The following is a 20,586-nucleotide window of genomic DNA, read 5'->3' on the forward strand; positions in this document are numbered from 1 at the left end:
TTGTTTTTGGTTATGGTTGGTACTACGATTTTGCCAATGCCGCGATGTAGCGTGCGATTTCATCTGTATAGTGGTACCTTGCGGACTCATCAGGGACTCACCATCAAGAAGCTACATATAAAAAGAAATTAAATCTCACAAATTCTTCAACAGTATGTAATATGTTCCTCAAATATTGTAATGCTTTCATGTTTAAATATTGCCGCGTTTAAGGTAACTCTGTTTAACAAACCTTGTTATAAGTCTGTTCAATTAAAAAATTGATTCGTTTGTCCACTGCGTCCTGGTCAGGAATGTATTGTAATTTTAATACGTACAGAGCTTAAAATACAAAAAGACTTAATAAGAATTAAAAACCTTATAGTAGAATTGTAATTAAACAGTTACTGTAAATGTTGAAACCATCGAATAAAATTTACAATATTCGTCATATTTTTGAATTTTTAGTATATTTGTATTTATTCAGGGCATAGTTTGTTGGCATTTCGGCCCTACACAATCACGTGATTTTATTTCTACGTAGCTGAATTGAACACAATATAATTATCAGATTCAGTTTGAAAAGCAAATTTCTTTTTTCTTTTCTTCATATTACCAAATGATAATTTCAGTCACTATAATGTATACAGTGGTTACAACAATATTTCGCGTTACTGACAGTTAACAATAATCTTAGAATATACAAATAGACAAAGTTACTATAGTTTATGAATTCAAACTTTAAATAAAAAATAAATAGAATGAACTACTGATAAATCTGTTTTAAGTGTATTTTAAATATTTAAATTGTTTTTATATGTGCTGAAAATGAGAAGTTTTTATTATTCACAAATACAGAATTATTAATAAAATTTTAAATAGTGAGAAAGCTTGACGTTCTTTATAGATTAGAATAATTAATCAATTTTAATTTATAATAAACATAGAAATATTCAATACCCAATAATAAGTTGTTGAAGGTTTATTAAATTATAATTATTTCAATTCATTCAAAATTAATCTATTCCAGTTATCATTTCAATTATAAAGTTACGATTATTTTATGTCTCGAACGATTTATATGATAATTTAATTAATTTTGCAGTTAAAGATACATTTATATGACATAAAGTACAACCTAAAGCAATAAATACATCATCTATCTTTTCTGAAATATGTACATATCTACTTTAAGTACTTGTATATACGTATCTATCTACAATATGTATATAACATGCCATCATATCATGTTGCTGCATGTATGTTTTGTATCTAACCTAGCAGGATTATTTTGTCAGATAAAAATTAAACTCGAATTTGAACTAATTCTATATGATTTTATGTAAAACAAGATATAATGAAGTATTAATTGGTTATCGTGTCATAATTATTTGACACATTTATTAGAATAATAAGTTTCAGTATGACACGTTGATAACTTCAGTGGTACATTTAATACTAAACGTCAAACATTATAATATTGCAAGGTAACATTAAGAATTATTTATTGTTACTATAAAATATTATGACAATAATAAATTAAGTTATTTCTTTGTTTGAATTAAGTAATTTGAAAAGAAAATTTGAAATTTGAAGCACTTAATATGTTTAGTGTAAACATATTAATAGTTGTTTAGAAAAAATTAAATATTAAATATATTCTAATAATTTACATTATAGTGATAATATGTACTTACTATAATTTATATTCCATAAAAATTGCATTTTTTGTTATGAAAACATTACTCCTTATTTTCATTAACAATAAATAATTGTATTTGTTGTTCATGAATGTTATTTAAAATCGTTAATCTTACTAATTAATATAAAATGATAATTTTTGGATTGTAGAAATAAATTTGTTAATATAATTGTTTAATAAACTTTTTTATAAAATACATATTCCTCATATTTTAGTCTATAATTTTTTATTAACATTTTACAGATGTCTGGAAGTAAGTGTCGGAATTGCGGGTCTATGGAAATTGAAACAGACCCAGCAAGAGGAGATGCAGTATGTACAGAATGTGGGTTTGTACTGGAAGATCAACTTATTGTTAGTGAAACAGCATTTAAAGAGACTCCATCAGGAAATATGATGGTGCTTGGTCAATTTGTTGCTAATGATAGTACTGGTGGAGCTACTGGTTTTGGGGCAGGTACGTAATTTTAAATGGCAATATGTAAAAAAATCGCATAATCTTTGAAAAGTGTAGCAAATAAGAAAGTCAGTAACAAACACTTGGGAATATGATATTATTTAATGTTGACTGTAATTAAATTGAATAAAAATATATTTCTTATTATTATATCTCTTTTATTTACTTATAATTGAATTAAATGTTTTTTTCATTTTATGAAGTATCTCCTATAGAAAGATCAAAACATTTTATATTTTTTTTATGAGGTATCGTTCATAAAAAGAACAAAACAATTGATATTTTTTACAGCATATCATGTCAATGGAAAAGAATCAAGAGGAATAACTTTGCAAAATGCAAGAAAAGGAATAACTCATTTATGTATGCAATTACAGTAAGTAACCATCTTTTTTATGATATATTAAAGAAATTTAATTCTTACTATTTATATTATTACTCTATATACTATTTACAATTTCATAAGTTGTAATATTTGTAATATTACAAATAAGAAATTTAATGTATATATTATTTATTACTAGTTTGAATCAACACTGCATTGATACATCTATGAACTTTTATAAAATGGCCCTAAATCGTCATTTAACTCGTGGAAGAAGACAAGCGCATAATCATGCAGCTTGTGTTTACATTACTTGCCGTACAGAAGGCACTGCACGTATCCTTTATCATTTTAAAAAATAATAGAAAGTTTAAAATATCTCTATTTTATTATTTGGTTTAATATTGACACATAATTAAGGTATAATTTTTAATTATTATATTTGACAAATGTTAAAAAGTAAAATAAATACTTAACTAATGAATCAGATATGCTTATCGACATCAGTGATGTTCTTCAAATTTGTGTTTATGAATTGGGACGTACATATCTGCGATTTACACAAGCTCTTTGCATCAATATACCTTCAGCAGGTGAGTATTCTGCATGTTTTGAATTTGCATGACGTATTTTATTGTTATTTCTTGCTTTTATATAATTCCCTTGTATATAATATTAATTGTAACTTAGTTTGCAGCAAAATTAATTGCCTAAAATTTACTTGACATAAAATTTACAAATCTATACTTATACAAAAGTATATAATAGGTGTATATATATACACACAATACGTAATAAATTCAGGGCAAAATAAAATCCATGTAAATATAATATTAATTTTTATTCATATTTAATTTTATTAAATACAAAAAGTAATTATAATGATTTCATTTTTATGAAAGTGAAAATAAAGGTATTTATTTTAGGAATATTCATTTTGTCATGTTTTATTCTTCAAACGAAAATTTTCTCATTTTACATGTAACTTTTATTACAAATAATTATCACTACACTTGTTCATTTTTGGTCAAATGAAATATAAAAGGAATTCATAAAACATATTAATGTTATATTGAACAATACTATACATTTTTATATGTAGTTGTTTATATTACCATTTCTGGGAGGTTTACTAATTACAATTTAAAGTATAAAATATACAAAATAAAATCAAACAATGGTGACTAAAATACTTATGCTTCATGTGTCTCTAAATATTAAAAATAACATTTGTGCCTTCAATTTGTTAATAATAATATGGTATATAGTTTTTAAATCTAACGATTTTGCCTTGATATTACCTTGTTGATAATTTATGGATCTTAATCTGATGCATAAAAATATAATGTAGAATTATTATTTGTAAATGAGATTCTTATATTTATATTCATTTATTGCTTGTGTGGTGATCTCTAATCACTTTTTTTGTATTTTACATGCTATATGGTTATAGATGTTCTACCACGATTTCCATTATTTCATATAATTTCTCAACTTCCTAATTATGATAATGCAAAGCATAAAATATATTAATGGAAAATTGACATTGAAATTGAAATTTTTCAATGTATACATCAGAATATTAAAGAAATGATGCAATTGATGTGAAATTATTTTTTCTACTAGTAAAATGTAAATATTAAACCAGTTATAGAGATGCTTTCAATATTTATTTGTCCTTTTTTCCTGTTCGTACTGGCTGGACATACTAACAGTAGGAAGGCATTATTTTGTACATTTTATTATTATTGGTATCATAGTTCATTGTACTTTCTAAATGGTATCATCTATTCTGTGATATAAACTTTGGTGCCAGATTCTGTGGCCTTGCTGGATACAATATAATGCTTATTATCAAAAGAAAATATAAGGGATATACTTAATTCACTAATATATGCATACTTATCCTTGAACTATACTAGAGTTTTCCTACTTTTTACATGAATTATGGTAAACTATAAAATCATATAAATACAATTAGAATATTATAGAATATTCATATAAGTACTGTTGTGATATTTATAATGTATACAAAAATCCTATTTTGTCTAAAAATCTACATTTAGAAGTTATATATTTTTCTCTTTTCAATAATTTAGTATCATATGTTGTGATACATAATTATGCACAGTATGAAACAAAAAATTTAAATGTTCAATACTTAAAATTTAACACATTGAAAAAAGTGTAAAATCTCTCTCTCTCTCTCTCTCTCTCTCTCTCTCTCTCGATAACACTTCCATATTGAAAGAGTACAAAAAATAAAGATGTAGATATAAAAAATTAATATCTTTTTATAGGCAGTTTCAGAATTTTAAACACATCCTAAACTTATTTGAAACACTTGTTCACATGTGTTGCATGGTTTGAAATATATTGTGTGTGAATGCAGTATCAAAACAGTATTATTTGTGTTAGCAAAAACAGTAAATTCTACTTGATAAAGTGACAATAACGTACATTTTTTACTTTTTCTCTAGTTCGTAAAAACACAATTTTAACAAGCAGTGACTTGAATTGAAAACATTATTTAAATAAAAAATTCATAGTATTTGATAATTGGAAACTAATGAGTTTTAATGGTAGAATTTTTTAAATTAGTTGACCTTCACTTATTTTTATGCTATTATTCAACAATAATTTCAAAAACAATAATGTGTTTTGAATAGCACTTGTTAACTTTCTCAATCATTCTCTATTAATTTAAAGAACATTTTTACACTTCGGTCTTCTTAAAGATGTTTAACAGGTGTTTTTATATACTCTGCTTCTTGCGTATTTACAAATGATTACTCAACTATCCAAGTTATGTAAGAAAACTAGTTTTCATTCAAACAAAATTGAATAAAAATTTGAATGTACTGAAGATGGTTATAGATGCACTCTATTTAGAAAACTATTATTATTAAATTTATAGCTGTTTCATGATTGTGCTTTAAAATGTGATATTATAAAAAACAACTATTTTTTTGTGCATTTATACATGTGTAAAATTTTGTCTCAAGAAAATATATTTTTTTATGAAATTATTTATGGGTGTATTAATTTTCTTATATTGCTATGAATTTGGTATTAGCCTTTAAATTAAAGCAGTTGTACCATTTATATTTCTTTTATATTCAATTGATAATAAAATATAAAAAACAATCCCTTTTCATGCAATTCAAATGTAAGAAAATGTACCAACATAAAAAAATAGAAAATACTAAAAGTATAATTTAATTTTTTACAAGCTATTCGTTACAAAACAATGCGAAATTTAAAACATAAATATTTTAAACCTTAGAGTGCACCTATTACACAACTTTTGTCACTACTTTAAAAATAGTTGCTAAAACAGTAATTGTATAAAACCTCGAATAATTTCAAGGTACATTTTTTTTAGAAATCATTTGTTAAACCATTATATCTGTGGTAAACTTCCGTCAATCATCTACTGCGTGTCCATAAAAAATTAATTCAGGTATTTGTCCCCCTTGCACACCTGTACCATTCGTACTTTCGGAACTGCATTGAAATTGAAAATTCACATTACCAACTGTTATTTCTGACATGCCTTCTTGACCAAAGTAACTTAATTCACCTCCATCTAATATTACACTAGCTGTATAAAAGCATTCTGGTTCGATTTGAATTGGATTTTCAAAGTACACATGAAATGTACTACTTGAACCATCTGAGAAAAATTTAATGTTATTTTCAGATAAAACACATCCCAATCTCTTTAGTTCAATTCTAACATTATAATCTGCAGCACCAGATGAGCTTCCATAGAGTCCAAAACCAACAACAAAAATTCTTTTGTCAACGCTAAATTGTATTGAGTCACACCTGCCTCTATAGCGCCATTGATTTGATCTATATGCACATGACTGAAACCTATGACACACCTGTAAACAAAGCATTAGGAATGTTATTCTCAAATTAGGACAAATCAGACTCGGAAATATTTGTTAATAGTTCTGAGTAATAATAATATAAAATAAGTTTTATATTAAATTTGAGTAAAAGTAATCTGTTTGGTTTATAAAATTTACCTGTGTTTTTAAGCCTTGTCGAGGTTTAATAGGAAAGCAAAGTTGAGGTTTATTACTAGCGGTAAAATGCAGAAAGACATCAATCGTTTCTTGTTGCGTTAAGATTCCAGTTTGAGCAGCACTATTGGCAAATTCTTCCAAATTCATGGCAGGAAGTCTAATTAAATACAAAGCAGATCCTAGAAAGAAAGGAACTAGTGATATTAGCTTTATATTTAACAAAACTTATTACAATACTTACCCAATAACCGTCTTTGATTTGATGCTGATGGCTCAAGTTCTTGCCTGATACATTCAGCAGTAGCCCAACGTAATGCTGCATCCCATATATGAATTTCTTGACACTTAAGTGTTTCACGAGAAAGTACTGATTCAAGAGTATGAATATCAATATCCACAAAGCCATCTGATCTTAGTGCCATTTTTGCCTAAATAATATCAAGTTTTATATTTAGATATATTAATTAAAATTTACATACATTTTCGTATTTACATACAGCTTTTTGAATATTTATTATATAAATACGGTCCATTATTATATTATGATATTCTATTTAATATTGTTAATAATGGGAAAATTTAAAGTGTTCATTTTAATAAACATGATTAGAAAAAGTTATATTTAAGTAATTTATCTTCTTTAGTTCTGTATAAGATATATAAAAACTTGTACAACAAGCAAAATGTAATATACCAAACTCTTTTTTTATATTTTTTACACATTAATCTTATATGAAATACTTTATTAAAAACTTTAATATGTTTTTTTTTTTTAATTTTATTTATTAAATTTAGCTAGCATACAAAAATTGTACAAAATAAAGAATGCAGAACATAAAATTCAAATAATTCAATTAAAACTCTTATTAATTTTGACATCTGTTATATTTTGTACAGAAATGCTTTATTATTTGATACAGACATCGTTTAAAAGTAGAAACAAAATTTAAGAAACATGTTTTACATATTTATAGTAAAAATATTATTTGTATTATGTAAAAATTGATTTTATCATTTTTGAGAAAAGCATTCAATTGCATTACAATTCATGTATCCTTAAAGCTTATTACAAATAAATTGTGTATCAATATACATAGGTAATATGTATTTATGTATAAAATTGATTAAATGAGTATGATTCAATGCACGATTTTAAAGAAGAAATACATGGTAAAATTTCTCATTTCTATTTTCTCAAAAATTTAATGTTCTTTATAATACAATGTTTCTCAATTAAAATGAAAATATTTAGATTTAATGTATAGTGAAGTGTAACTAAATAAAATATTAGTATATGGAATTAGTTGTATGTTGTTAAATATATTCATTGGAAATGCATTATCAAAAGTAAAGATTATGTTTTTATAACTCTTATTGACCAGTCTTTTTAGTTATTAGCAAACTTAATCCAAGATAAATGAGTATTTTAGGTGAACATTTTAAATAACTTTTTATATAAATAATATAAAAACCACCATTATTACGACATATAAAATTATTTTGGAGATCAAACTTAAATACACAAGAAATTTCTTACAAAATATTTTGAATTATCTATTTAATTGATCACTGGATTGACATTATGTGTTATTATTGGGATGTTATTACAATCATTTTTACTATGTTCATATTCTTCTATGAAATTATCTTCATAAGTTATATTCGGTGTCACTTCAATTTCTAATTTATTGTCAGCAAAATAAGGTTCACTTCGTGTTCGAAACAGAGAAAATGATAATTGTTTGTTACCAAATGTAGTACAACAATTATTTTCAGATAAACTGAGGCATTGTGGTACTATCGACAATCTATTCTTTACATTTCCATAGTTATTGTCACTGGTTTTTATAGTTTTACGAGCAAACTGGTGTTGGAAATCCTTTAGTTTGTTGTTCAAACAAACATCTCCACAAGAATAGAAACTTATAGTATGATCAATGCCATCAGTGGATAAACTTGATTTAGTCCTTAATGTCATATCTAAATTATCGTTTAAAGTAAAAGACTTCAACATTTTTTGATTTAAACTTACTTGAGCATCTATTACTTCCCAGCAACGCTGCATAAGGTCTGGTTCTTCAAATAAACGAGATTGGCTCAAAAGTAAACATGCATTCTTTGCTGTTAAACTTATTTCCAAATAATTAACACATGCCCTTGCTAGATGAGGGACCATGTATTTTTTAGCAACATAAAGCGTTGCTATAACTGTATCAGCTTCTAATTGTACTTCATCACAATACATATACCTGTGAAGAAAGATAATCATATAGATTTTGAACAATTTAAATTCATGATTTGATCAAAATAAATAATATTTACCTTAATAGAGCAAGAAAGGCTGCTGGCTCTACATCTGGTACTTCTATGTCTCTTTTATTCTCTGCTAATCCACCATAAAACATAGCATAAAATACAGAACTACCAGTAGCTAAAACGTACTTATGTGCTGGTATAGTCTGTGTGTGACCTATTAATATTATAGAGTAGTATTTAATTTTGAACAAATTTTATGTATAATAGTTTAACGTTAAAATTAATCAATGATTAAATACCTGGACTGCCGACAATAAATATAATATCAGCCATCAGATGATTATTAAACATGGCAGCATTCCGTTCACGTACTGTGGATTTTGTTGCTTGCCAATTAGGATCTTGTGTACAGTCTTCTGGTGATGACAAATTTAACTGAGTTATGGGAGGTGACAAGGAAGACAGAGGTGATGCAGGTGCACTAAGGGGTTGATTTATCGTTCCTTCACGTTGTAGTACAATTGACGAAGAAAGTGGGCTTATTATTGGTGGTGAATCTGATACAGTGATTGGTGATTCCGCTAAAACATACATAATATCAAAACTCTATATTTCTCACGATAATTTTATATTCCTTTCATAACAAAAGATAATATACTAGTTAATAGATATTTGCACTTTTATTACACATATTAATAACATATGTTACAAAAAAAACCAGATCATTCTTTTATTTATTATATAAAAATAATTTAGAATAAGAGAAATTACATATAGGTTCTATGAGAATAAAAATTAATATTTATATTATTTTCATATAACAATTAATTTTGGTGGTTATTAAATGTAATTTTACCTATACAGTCAATCTTTATTTTAGGTAAAAAAGAACAAACCGTTTTCAAATTATTTGATTATTATATATATATTCTTTATTAACACTTAAAGGTTAAATTAAATAGGTAAAGTGTAAATATTTGATTACTAACATTCATGCTTTTATCCTTTGAAAATTAAATAATTGCAATGGAAATTAAACGTGTCTAATATATAATAGTAAGCACAAAAACAACATTAATTAATTAATTTAATGTTTAAAATTAAGTTTCTCACACAATTGTATTAATTATATTTTAAACCAGATAGAATACTGATGACTTAAAATTACCAACTATAGAGTTCCTTCAAGAAAAATAACATTCTTTTTCAATACTAATAAAGAGGTTATGCAAGACAATAACATGTAATAAGTCTTAATGAGATTAAAAAATTCTTGATAGAATTTTTTACTTCCTACAATTAATCAAATTTTTTTCTATGTACACCTTTCATTTCATTTATTCTCGCTACAAGACGATATAATTCATCATCTTTTGGCGATATTCCCAACAAAATGAACGCATACTATAAAATCATCAGAATTTTACCGTTAGTGAACATTATTCCACAGTTTTGATAATAGTTTTGAATAGAATCCTTTCGTTTAGATATGATATAGTAAAAGATTGTTATCACTAAAGCTTTAGAGGCCCCCTCTTATTTTCGATTCTACAAACAACGTTTAATACGTATTAAACGTATGTGTATATACGTGCATGCATGCATGCATGCACGCATACACACACACGCGCGCGTACATTGCACTATACATGTATATATAATAAATGAGAACAACATATTGTTTTAAATGTGCGTGCGAGAGAGAGAGAGAGAGAGAGAGAGAGAGAGAGAGAGAGAGAGAGAGAGAGAGACTATATATTTATGCAGCTTAAGCAAACATCTCATTTATGGCAAATCCTCGAATGATACTGAGTTCGGTTTGTTCCGTTTTCATTCGTGCAGTTTCGTAGGCATTTTTCGTATACGTGATATGTATGTCAAATAAATATGTATATGTTGCAACGCGTTTCTATAGAGCAATGTACTTTTTCTTAGTTTTAAAATTTTATACTACATTTCAAATGATATTAATTTATGTGTAAACGTTTGCTTCTTTGTAATATAATAAAATTTACTTCAACGTAATTATAAAGAAACTCTAGAATATACAATGAGTGTAAAAAATATTCGTACCCCAATTTTAAACATAATCTCACTTCGTGAAATCGTTGTTCATTAATTATTTTTGTTATAAAAAATGTATACGTATTCTCGAAAATCTCCAAAGTAGATACAGTCCAAAAAATAAATGAGTTATGTGAATAACTTACAAAAGTAACAAGGAAAAAGGAAAAATTTGCAAAAAAATATCAATTTTTAAAAATCCATTTAAAATATGTAATTTAAAGTAATCTGACAAAAAGAATCTAAAACAAACAGTTAATTAATAGTTCGTGAGATTCTCTTTTAATTTAATTATTGCTACAATTTTTCTAGGCATTGAATTAACTAAATTCCATATTATACGAAGCGGAATTTTATTTTATTTCCATATTATACGAAGTGGAATTCTACGTACTTCCACAAAAGTTCTATAGACATTATGAAGAAGTTTTTAGATACGCTGGTGTATTATATAGTATCCATAAATTGTATGCCAACACCAACTGCTCTCGTGCAGCCCCAAACAATTACAGAACCTCCTCCATGTTTTATTGTATAAAATATCAAATTGATTCTCGTCCGTGAATTGGTCTGTGTATATTATTATTTGCAAACTGCAATTTTTTTTTCATTTCGTTTGACTTACAAAATATTTATTATGAGCTATTTGAACGTGATATATTTGACTTCGTAAAAAATTACGATCAATACTTAAATTATTATTATCTAATAATAACTCGTTTAATATAGTGATCAATTTTGCTTGGGCATATGAAAGTTGTTAGATCTGTAGAAGCGATTGTCAATTTGTGACGTATATTTTTCTTTGTAAATATAATGATATAATACATTTAATAAAAATAATTCGGTTAGCTGCTTTTGAATATTAATTTGCAAAATAAAAAGAACATTTCACATTTTTTGTTTGTTAATTTATCTGGTACGGAAAAACGTACAACGGTCTGTTATAAATATACAAAATTAATGCAAATCGATTAATACCTATACAACATTATGTAAATGGTACATAAAATATGTGAGTTAAAAATCTAAAATATATTTGGCTCGTCGAACGTCATTAAAATTTTACTTTGCAGTTTATTTATATACGACTTTATCCACTGTCTATGACTTCTAATAATACTGGTTGCTCTAATAATTGTTTAGAACAAATATATTTTTACATAAAATATTTTTTTCCAAGAAATAAATTGTTAAAGTGTGATATATTCTTCTCACATTATTGATAAACATTGTTATGGATAAACAATTAAATATTGTTAAATAGATTGAAGTAAACAAATATTAGCCTCTCCCTTCTCTTTAGTTTCTCTCACAAGTAAACGTTCATTCCAACAAGTAAACGAATAGCATTAATCTGAATATTATGTTTATTCGTAGTTGTAATAAATTTGTGTCTCACCGTTTAACCATGGATTATTAGTCTGCTTGACTGTGACGTTCTCCTGGAAGCGTTTCATCGGTTTCGTCGATATTTTCGAGTAAAGATTCGACATCGCCATTGTCACTTTTCAAACTTAAATGTCTGTTATTTCTACAATTGCAACACGGAACGATTTTGGATTTCAATTACATGGGCGCCATGTCAGACGGGCGCTGGTTAGATAGTTCCGCACGTCGGTCGATAGACGACAACTAAGGGCACACGCGTTCATATATCGGGTGTTCCTTAAAAACGTAGACCTCGATCTGCGCAGAATAATTCTATTCATGGACAATGTCCGTTGTGTGCGAGTAAATAGAAGAGCTGTTCGAGTATTCGAAAAATTCAAATAACTCAATATTTAATCCATAAAAACTAGTGTTAACGTACTCTAGAAACAAATCAAGTATTCAAAACAATTGAATAGTTCGAATCTCAAGTCTCGAGTCTCAAGACTCGTTCTTAGTTTGAAATTTCGAAATATTTGAACTGCTCCTACTATTCGAATATTTTTATGGACTCGCTTTTTTAGAATAGTGTGGCAGCTTAATAGACAGTGTAAACATGTATTTGATTTTCAAACTTTCGATAGGAAAAAGAGTCAGCAATAAATTCAAAAATGTTAATAGGGTATTTAAACAATTCATTTATAAGAGTAGTAAATAGTAAATTTAAGTATTGCTAAATATTTTTACTTCATTCAGAATTAATTAGAGAAATGTCATAGACGAAAATAACAGAAACTATTTATAAAATAAATAAGATACTGGTTGAAGTATGAAATTCTTGAAAGTATTAAAACATTATTGAAAAGAAGAGTCTTACTATACTAACTGCGCATCATTTATGTAAACTAAATTCTTTGAAAATGTATTGCATGATGATTTGCATCTATATTAACAATTTTCATTTATAAATACATTATCCAAAACAGTAAAGAGCAATTCATTCGAAATAAATAACTATATATATTTCGATTATGATAATACGTCGATTGCTTTCGTTTGATTCCATTTGAAATGAAACTGTTTAGATTTTTAATTAAGTTAATATTTTGCCTATGCTTATAAAAGTTCAATCGGTCAGTGTATTGTATGCGGTGAACATTTATGAGCGTTTATTGCGTATGCTTATTAAAGGCAATTACACGCAACAAATACTATATCGTTCAAATCTTAATATCAAACGTATATTGAATTATATGTCTACATGTTATGAATTATTGCATTAATTTTGTTTAAATTTCATACTTAAAGATGATTTGTTATTTGTTGCAGATCCATGTTTATATATTATGAGATTTGCAAATAAACTGGAATTTGGTGACAAATCTCACGAAGTGTCAATGACAGCGATTCGAGTCGTTCAGAGAATGAAAAGGGATAGTATTCACAGTGGACGTAAACCATCGGGCCTATGCGGAGCTGGTATGAAAAAAGTATAGTTTATTTCATTGATTTTTTATACTTTTTTTGTGATTTATATAACAAATGTAGCGTTCGATCATATAGTATAGTATCGATTTATTAGTTAATATAAATATTTACAGTTCGATTAACAAATTTTCCAACTTATCACGATTTTAAAAATCGATGCTTTTCTTACGTTTTTAATATCATTTCACTTGTTATTACAATTCAAGAAGAGCGATATCGTAAATAAATTCATGGAGAATCAAATTTAAGATAAATTGAGTAGATTTTTTTTCCTTTGCAAAATAGCATTGTTGATGGCTGCTCGCTTACACGAGTTCAACAGGTCACCCGCAGATATCATTAAAATCGTCAAGGTACATGAAACCACGTTACGCAAAAGGTAAAAAAACACTTTCAAACAAATTTATTCCTCAACGTTCGACTTATGATTTATAACAATGCATAAATTTTGAAATTTACAGGCTCATAGAATTTGGCGATACACCCTCAAGTGCGTTAACGCTCGAAGAATTTATGACTGTCGATCTTGAAGAGGAACAGGACCCTCCAGCTTTCAAAGCTGCACGGAAAAAAGATAGAGAACGATTACAAAAAGTATATATTCTTACAATATAAAAGTTTTTTTATTTTATAAATTCTCTAGCGTTTAATATCGCTATCACTTTCAAAAAGTATAAATGTAAATACTAATTAAATTTCTCATTTACATTTATGTATTATGTATACAAAATGTTCCATTTTATTTTTTTTTGCGTGGTTATCTCCGAATCGAATGATTGTTTAAAAAAATATTTTAAATTAAATTCATTATGTTTCGAGAAGAACATTCTTTGATCGACAAACTTTGTTTTAAACGGAGTCGTATTCAAGATTTGAAGGTCATTTTCTTAAATAATATGATACATTTTATTAAATCTAGTTTTATAACTTGGGCACAAATAAATCGAACGACCTAAGATATTATATATATCGTTCAAGGCTAAATTTCATTAAATATTTTCTGAAACTTAATCGATGTTAAGATTAGAGGATGTGTCCGTAATTCGATTATCGATGTTACAAACAACGAGTATTTAGAACATTTTCAGAACATTAAACCATAATGAAGTACTTGTTATTGAGCACTCTGAAATATTATACGAAACAACTATGAAATTTAAAGATAATTGTGTGGAAAGATTAAAATGGACACTTTGTATATCTATATAAAAAGAATTTCATATGAAGTTTGCTATAAATTTAACGTTACCTTTTATAGTTGGAAAATATAGATACAGAAATAAATGAATTGCAAGCTGAGATAGATAAACATTTGGAAGATCGCAAAGCAGGAAAACCAAGAAAACGAAAAGATGGTAAATGAAACAACACGTTTAAAACAGCTTTAGAAATAGTTAATAAAGAATCATTTATTCCAAGAGTTATATTATAGTCTAAATGTCATAAAAACTTTGAAAAATTGCATCTACCAAATAATTTTTAATATGCACAAATTAAATGTTTCGATTTTCTATAAACTGTATCCTCACTCTTTATTTTGTATTTAATTTATATAAATTAATAATTAATCATTTTACAAAATATAATTGGATTATTATAAAATATATTCATTTTTAGATGATTGTATTGAAAAGGAAGATACAGAGAGATTTGTAAGAGAAAGTAATTTAGATGTAATTAAAAATTACGTTCAAAACGATGTAGACGACCCTGAGAGCGATATTCATGACTCCCAGTCGAGTAACGTTAATAGTCGTTTGATCACTGGACTTGGTAAAAGATAAAACATTATTATTACATTATGATTGTTATTCTATGAAATTCATATGATGTACAATTATTTAAAGGACCAAATATTGCTTCCATGGGATTACTATCAACAAATGATAGGGAGGGTGAAACGAAAGAACGAGAAAACACAGCATTTGAAATTGTAAATAAAATCTATTTACATATTTCACAATTCCTTACAATAATCATTTTAAATTATGCTCCTTCTATTATTTATAAATATTTTCTACTTTAGAATTCCGGAGAAATCGACGTCGCTGATTTGGACGATGACGAATTAGATAGTTATATTATGTCGGAGAAGGAAGCGCAGTTCAAACATAATTTATGGAATAAAGTGAATGCTGAATACCTAACCCAACAGAAAGAAAAAGAAGAAAGGCGGCAAAAAGAAAAAGAAGAGGGTAAACCAGAAAAAAAAAGGCGACGAACCACTAAACGTAATAAAAATCAAGTACCGGCAAATACTGCAGGTAATAATGTTATTTTAATTTTATTACATATATCAATGTTATAGTTTTCATTGCTGAGGAGATTATTAGTAGCATCAATATTTAATGCAAGATACATTTTGTAATAGGTATTTACATCCTGTTACCAATTTACCTGATCAACTTATTAATTTTAACAGGAGAAGCAATTGAGAAAATGTTGCAAGAAAAGAAGATTTCATCTAAAATTAATTATGAAGTGCTAAAAAGTTTAAACGTTACTGTAAATACCCCAAATAAGGAGCAACAAAAAAGTGAAGAACCTGTCCAGTTATCCAAGTTAGAAGCAGAAAATACTGCAAGCTGCAGTAAAATGTTCGTATTATATATATAATATCAATAATTACAATTTAAAACATTTTTTAAACATTATTATTAAATATTCCAATTCTTTAAAAAATAAAGTAATTAATAAGTTTTACTTATAGATCTAACGTTCTAAATCCATTGAAGCCGCTAGACAAAGCAATCGTAACAGCAACAAGAAAATCTCGTTTAGTTAAACCACATATACAACAAACAAAGAAAGAAGAAGTACAAACAGCTGTTAAAGTAGAAACTAATTTAGCAGAAGCTACACTTCCAAAAGCAGATGCCTGTAATATAGGTAAATTTTCGATATTTACATATTAAAAATTTGATTTTATAAAAATATTTTTCATTGAATCAGTGCTGATTAATTAATAATTCGTTAATATTGTGAATATATTTTGCTATTAAATGACAGTTTTATTGTTACAAAATAAAAAAATTTGAAATAATATTTGTATAAAGTAGATGAAACTGATGATTATATTGACGAGGATGTCGAAGCTGATCCCACAGAAATGACCGTTGGTCAAATGCTTGGACACCATGCATCAGAAGAAGAAAATGACTTTGGATATGGATACGACGAAGAAGATTATTAATTATTTATGATTTTGTATATATTATTATTTATTGTAATTGTAACGCCATTAGGAATCAGTAAAGAGACTGCATTGAACTATGTACAAAAATAAAGCATTTAATAAATATTATAGTTCTTAATTTAATTTTATAAATTCTTTATTTAATTATGAATGTGTGAATATTATTTCGTCGTTTAATATTATAAGAAAAATGTAACTTTAATATTCGAAACATCCACCACTATCTAGGAATCTCTGTTCTCTCAAGTAATTATCGAATAAACAGTTTATTTTTGTTGGCTCCAGCTTGTTGATGCATAAACAAGTGATTGACGGTAAAGCTAATCCAAACGGTTAGTTGTTTCTGCTCTGTGTAAGCTATTGATTCTAGAATAAGACCTTTTCTTTGTCATTCTTTGTAAATCGTATTGATGTCTACGTAGTTCACAGCATAAAATTGGAAAAAACGAGACACTACTTTCGAGGAGTTGAGGCGTCTTCCTCTTGAATCAGGCTCATTAAGAGAAAATGGGATCTCGTCGTGTTTTCCCAATTGTTTCACAGTTTTGTCTGTAATTGTTTGGCAGAACTAAACGAGGAAATCAAAGGAATTTTGTCCCCTTCTATCTTCTCGGTTTAGTAATTTCATTTGTAATGTATGTGAAGGGAAATGAATGGAATTTTGATTTCATCTATCTGCCTTCGGGCCTCTGCTTGCAAGAACCTCCTTGTGGTGGGACCTGACAATTAGCATTACTCGCAACAAAAGGTTATTCGTTATGGGTAATATCGAGCTAATCAGTTGCGCATTTAGAATACTTTCTTATGATATACGAATAAATAGAGTATTGTTATATAGAACATTTTTGAAACGCGCATAAAAGTATGAATATATAATGACATGTAAGCATGTAAACGTAACTCTGACACATTTTAATAAATTCATTGAGTAACGTGAGTAGCTTTCGTTCTTTTCTTGATTTGCTCCCAATTCCTTTATCTGATCCTAAAGTATGAATCATAAAAAGAGATATGGAAATTGCAAGTGTCGTTTGTATCTCTCTTATAATATACGATATACATATGTTACAGAAGAGGGGTCTAAGAATAAATAGAGCTTAGAAAATTTGATTAAGCTGTGAAGTGGCTAGCTGTAACTTGGAAATATTTTTAGTACTTGGGTACTAAAATATTCCAAGTTTCATCCGTAATAATAAGTGGAACTTAGTGTTACAATATTTTCTGAAACTGATAAGGTTGATAGAACTACAAATTATATGCAGAGATGAATTTTCTAAACTTACTACCTTTATCGACTTCAGTAATTTAGTTGAATATAGTTCCTAAAATCATCTTTCTTAAACAAAGAGGTCACTCGAAAATCATTGATATTTTACGAGGTCGGTATTTCAAACCGTGTTACACCACTTTCATAAGATGAAATATCTATTCTGTATCTTGTTTGTGTTCGCGAACCTCCAATTTTTGTGACATGAAAAAGCACTGCATGTAACATCTATTGTATATCTTGTCTGTACATATATTCTATGGTTTAACTTAAAACCATAGTCAGTAATAGCTGAAGTATGATTTTGAAATACTTTTAATTTCTGCATTAAATTTTCTGGTAAATTCTTATGGAATATAATTTACACAGTACACGCGTTTGTTTTATGATATGTTAACGATGTAGTGTTTTAGTTTTAAATTATGTAGAAATCTTATTCAGTATATTGACGTTTCATTCTTGCTTCCAAACTTTATTTTTAAACTAATTAATATTTAAAATAACAGGAATAAAATTTGAATTGCTTTGCATTTATTGTTTTGTAATTGACAAGTGCTACTACCATCATTTTTATATTTCATCAAACGTTTGTAGTGATAATTATTTTACATAAATTTAAATTTACGTATTTGTATAAGAAATTACGCATTAGTGACACATAGCTCGATTAAGCATTAAAAGTACAGCACAAATCAATTTAATTTCTCTATTTTCAACATGCTTCGTTCTCTATTTTTTAATTTAGCTTGAAATTTCAATTGTGACAAAAGTTTATCAGTATGGCGAGTACTTCATTGGAACAAGGTACTGTTGCTCAGAAAACATGGGAAATGTCAAATAATATTGAAGCAATTAGTACTGTAGATGAGATTTATAGGTATGATCGTAAAGAACAACAGCATATATTGGCTGCAAAACCATGGGAAAAAGAGTATGTCATCTTTCATTTCTTAGCATGTCAAATCTTATTAAATTAAAATAATTTAATATAACCATTGTGTTGGTGTTAAAATGTTATTTGGTATTTTTTTATAAAAACATTTTTATTAATTTTTTAGTCCACACTTCTTCAAAGATATAAAGATATCTGCATTGGCATTATTAAAAATGGTTATGCATGCTCGTTCTGGAGGAACGTTAGAAGTAATGGGCCTTCTTCTTGGAAAAGTAGCAGCAAATACAATGATTGTTATGGATTCTTTTGCACTACCTGTAGAAGGTACAGAAACAAGAGTTAATGCTCAAGCTCAAGCTTACGAATATATGTCAGCATATGTAGACGCAGCTAAACAGGTATGTTTTAAACTATAATAAGTTTAATAATCATCTCATTTATACTGTAATTATACTGCCAATTTTATTGACATAGGTTTTTGTATTATCTTTGCATTTAGAAAATTAAAAATGTTTGTATACCCTACAAGTTGAATTATTTATTTTTTCATTATGTAATTTGTACAGTTAAAAAATTATTTAATATAGCTATTGCTCAATTTAAATGTTCTGTATTGTTTTGTACACGGTATTAATTTAGGTGAAAATATAATTTATCATTTTATGTAATTAAATATACATTGTTTTGTTTATTAAGGTTGGGAGACAAGAAAATGCTATTGGATGGTATCATAGTCACCCTGGGTATGGATGTTGGTTATCAGGTATTGATGTGTCCACTCAAATGCTGAATCAAAATTTTCAAGAACCTTTTGTTGCTATTGTTATTGATCCTGTAAGAACAATTTCTGCTGGAAAAGTTTGTTTGGGTGCATTTAGAACTTATCCAAAGGTAATGCATATTGTTTATAATTTGTAGTATATTAAAAATGGTATAATAGTTATTTGTCACTTACAGGGATACAAACCAGCAAATGAGGAACCATCTGAATATCAAACAATCCCATTAAATAAAATCGAAGATTTTGGTGTCCACTGCAAACAATACTATTCTTTAGAAGTATCTTATTTCAAATCATCATTAGATAGACGATTACTAGACTCTTTATGGAATAAATATTGGGTGAATACTTTAAGTTCTTCTAGTCTTTTAACAAATGCAGATTATACTACTGGACAAATATTCGATTTATCGGATAAATTAGAGCAATCAGAAGTTGCACTGGGGAGAGGATTTGTTTTAGGAGGAACAGATCCTCATGATCGAAGTACAGTAGAAAAATTAATTAAAGCAACAAGAGATAGTTGTAAAACTACCATCGAAATTATTCATGGTTTAATGGCACAAATAATTAAAGACAGATTGTTTAATCAAGTTGGATGTAATAATGCTATTGAGTCTCCACAGCAATAAGTTCTATGCATAAAGTGTAATTATTATAAAAAAGTTTGTAATAAGATAATATACATAATGTATAAGTAATGTACGGAAAATTTTTAATTACAACATATTACATAAAATTTCTGTATTTAATTCTTTTTTTACTGTA

General features: G+C 27.1%; 3 protein-coding genes across 9 annotated transcripts; 2 read left to right on the forward strand and 1 right to left on the reverse strand.

Moving 5' to 3' along the window:
• The first annotated feature begins 30 nt into the window (after positions 1-30).
• On the forward strand, positions 31-17,000 carry Brf (Brf RNA polymerase III subunit). 3 transcript variants are annotated; one of them, XM_076308002.1, is made up of 15 exons: positions 31-152; positions 1,925-2,138; positions 2,430-2,514; positions 2,663-2,799; positions 2,952-3,056; positions 13,521-13,670; positions 13,965-14,058; positions 14,141-14,273; positions 14,938-15,034; positions 15,297-15,452; positions 15,527-15,612; positions 15,706-15,943; positions 16,102-16,276; positions 16,390-16,568; positions 16,736-17,000. In XM_076308002.1, exons 2-15 carry the CDS (start codon positions 1,925-1,927, stop codon positions 16,870-16,872), a joined length of 1,986 nt encoding a protein of 661 aa, XP_076164117.1. In that variant the 5' UTR covers positions 31-152; the 3' UTR covers positions 16,873-17,000. The 3 variants fall into 3 exon arrangements, with proteins under 3 accessions (XP_076164117.1, XP_076164116.1, XP_076164118.1); XM_076308001.1 differs by lacking the exon at positions 31-152 and adding an exon at positions 1,231-1,466; XM_076308003.1 differs by lacking the exon at positions 31-152 and adding an exon at positions 1,231-1,466 and having other exon boundaries at positions 16,739-17,000.
• On the reverse strand, positions 3,574-12,428 carry Lute (BTB/POZ domain containing protein 3 lute). Of its 4 annotated transcripts, XM_076307460.1 has the most exons (8): positions 12,223-12,428; positions 9,056-9,337; positions 8,823-8,970; positions 8,533-8,749; positions 6,742-6,928; positions 6,501-6,679; positions 6,204-6,353; positions 5,914-6,139 (listed from the first exon to the last, which is right to left on the reverse strand). In XM_076307460.1, exons 1-8 carry the CDS (start codon positions 12,320-12,322, stop codon positions 6,059-6,061), a joined length of 1,344 nt encoding a protein of 447 aa, XP_076163575.1. In that variant the 5' UTR covers positions 12,323-12,428; the 3' UTR covers positions 5,914-6,058. The 4 variants fall into 4 exon arrangements, with proteins under 4 accessions (XP_076163573.1, XP_076163574.1, XP_076163576.1 ...); XM_076307458.1 differs by having other exon boundaries at positions 3,574-6,353; XM_076307459.1 differs by lacking the exon at positions 12,223-12,428 and adding an exon at positions 10,184-10,344 and having other exon boundaries at positions 3,574-6,353.
• A 1,067-nt stretch (positions 17,001-18,067) lies between the features above and the next one.
• Positions 18,068-20,563, forward strand: Csn5 (COP9 signalosome subunit 5). 2 transcript variants are annotated; one of them, XM_076308008.1, is made up of 5 exons: positions 18,068-18,254; positions 18,888-19,073; positions 19,201-19,435; positions 19,734-19,928; positions 19,995-20,563. In XM_076308008.1, exons 2-5 carry the CDS (start codon positions 18,922-18,924, stop codon positions 20,448-20,450), a joined length of 1,038 nt encoding a protein of 345 aa, XP_076164123.1. In that variant the 5' UTR covers positions 18,068-18,254; positions 18,888-18,921; the 3' UTR covers positions 20,451-20,563. The 2 variants fall into 2 exon arrangements, with proteins under 2 accessions (XP_076164123.1, XP_076164122.1); XM_076308007.1 differs by lacking the exon at positions 18,068-18,254 and adding an exon at positions 18,324-18,481.
• The last annotated feature ends 23 nt before the right edge of the window (positions 20,564-20,586 follow it).

The sequence above is a fragment of the Ptiloglossa arizonensis genome, chromosome 3, assembly GCF_051014685.1.
Source record: "Ptiloglossa arizonensis isolate GNS036 chromosome 3, iyPtiAriz1_principal, whole genome shotgun sequence".
NCBI lineage: Eukaryota > Metazoa > Arthropoda > Insecta > Hymenoptera > Colletidae > Ptiloglossa > Ptiloglossa arizonensis.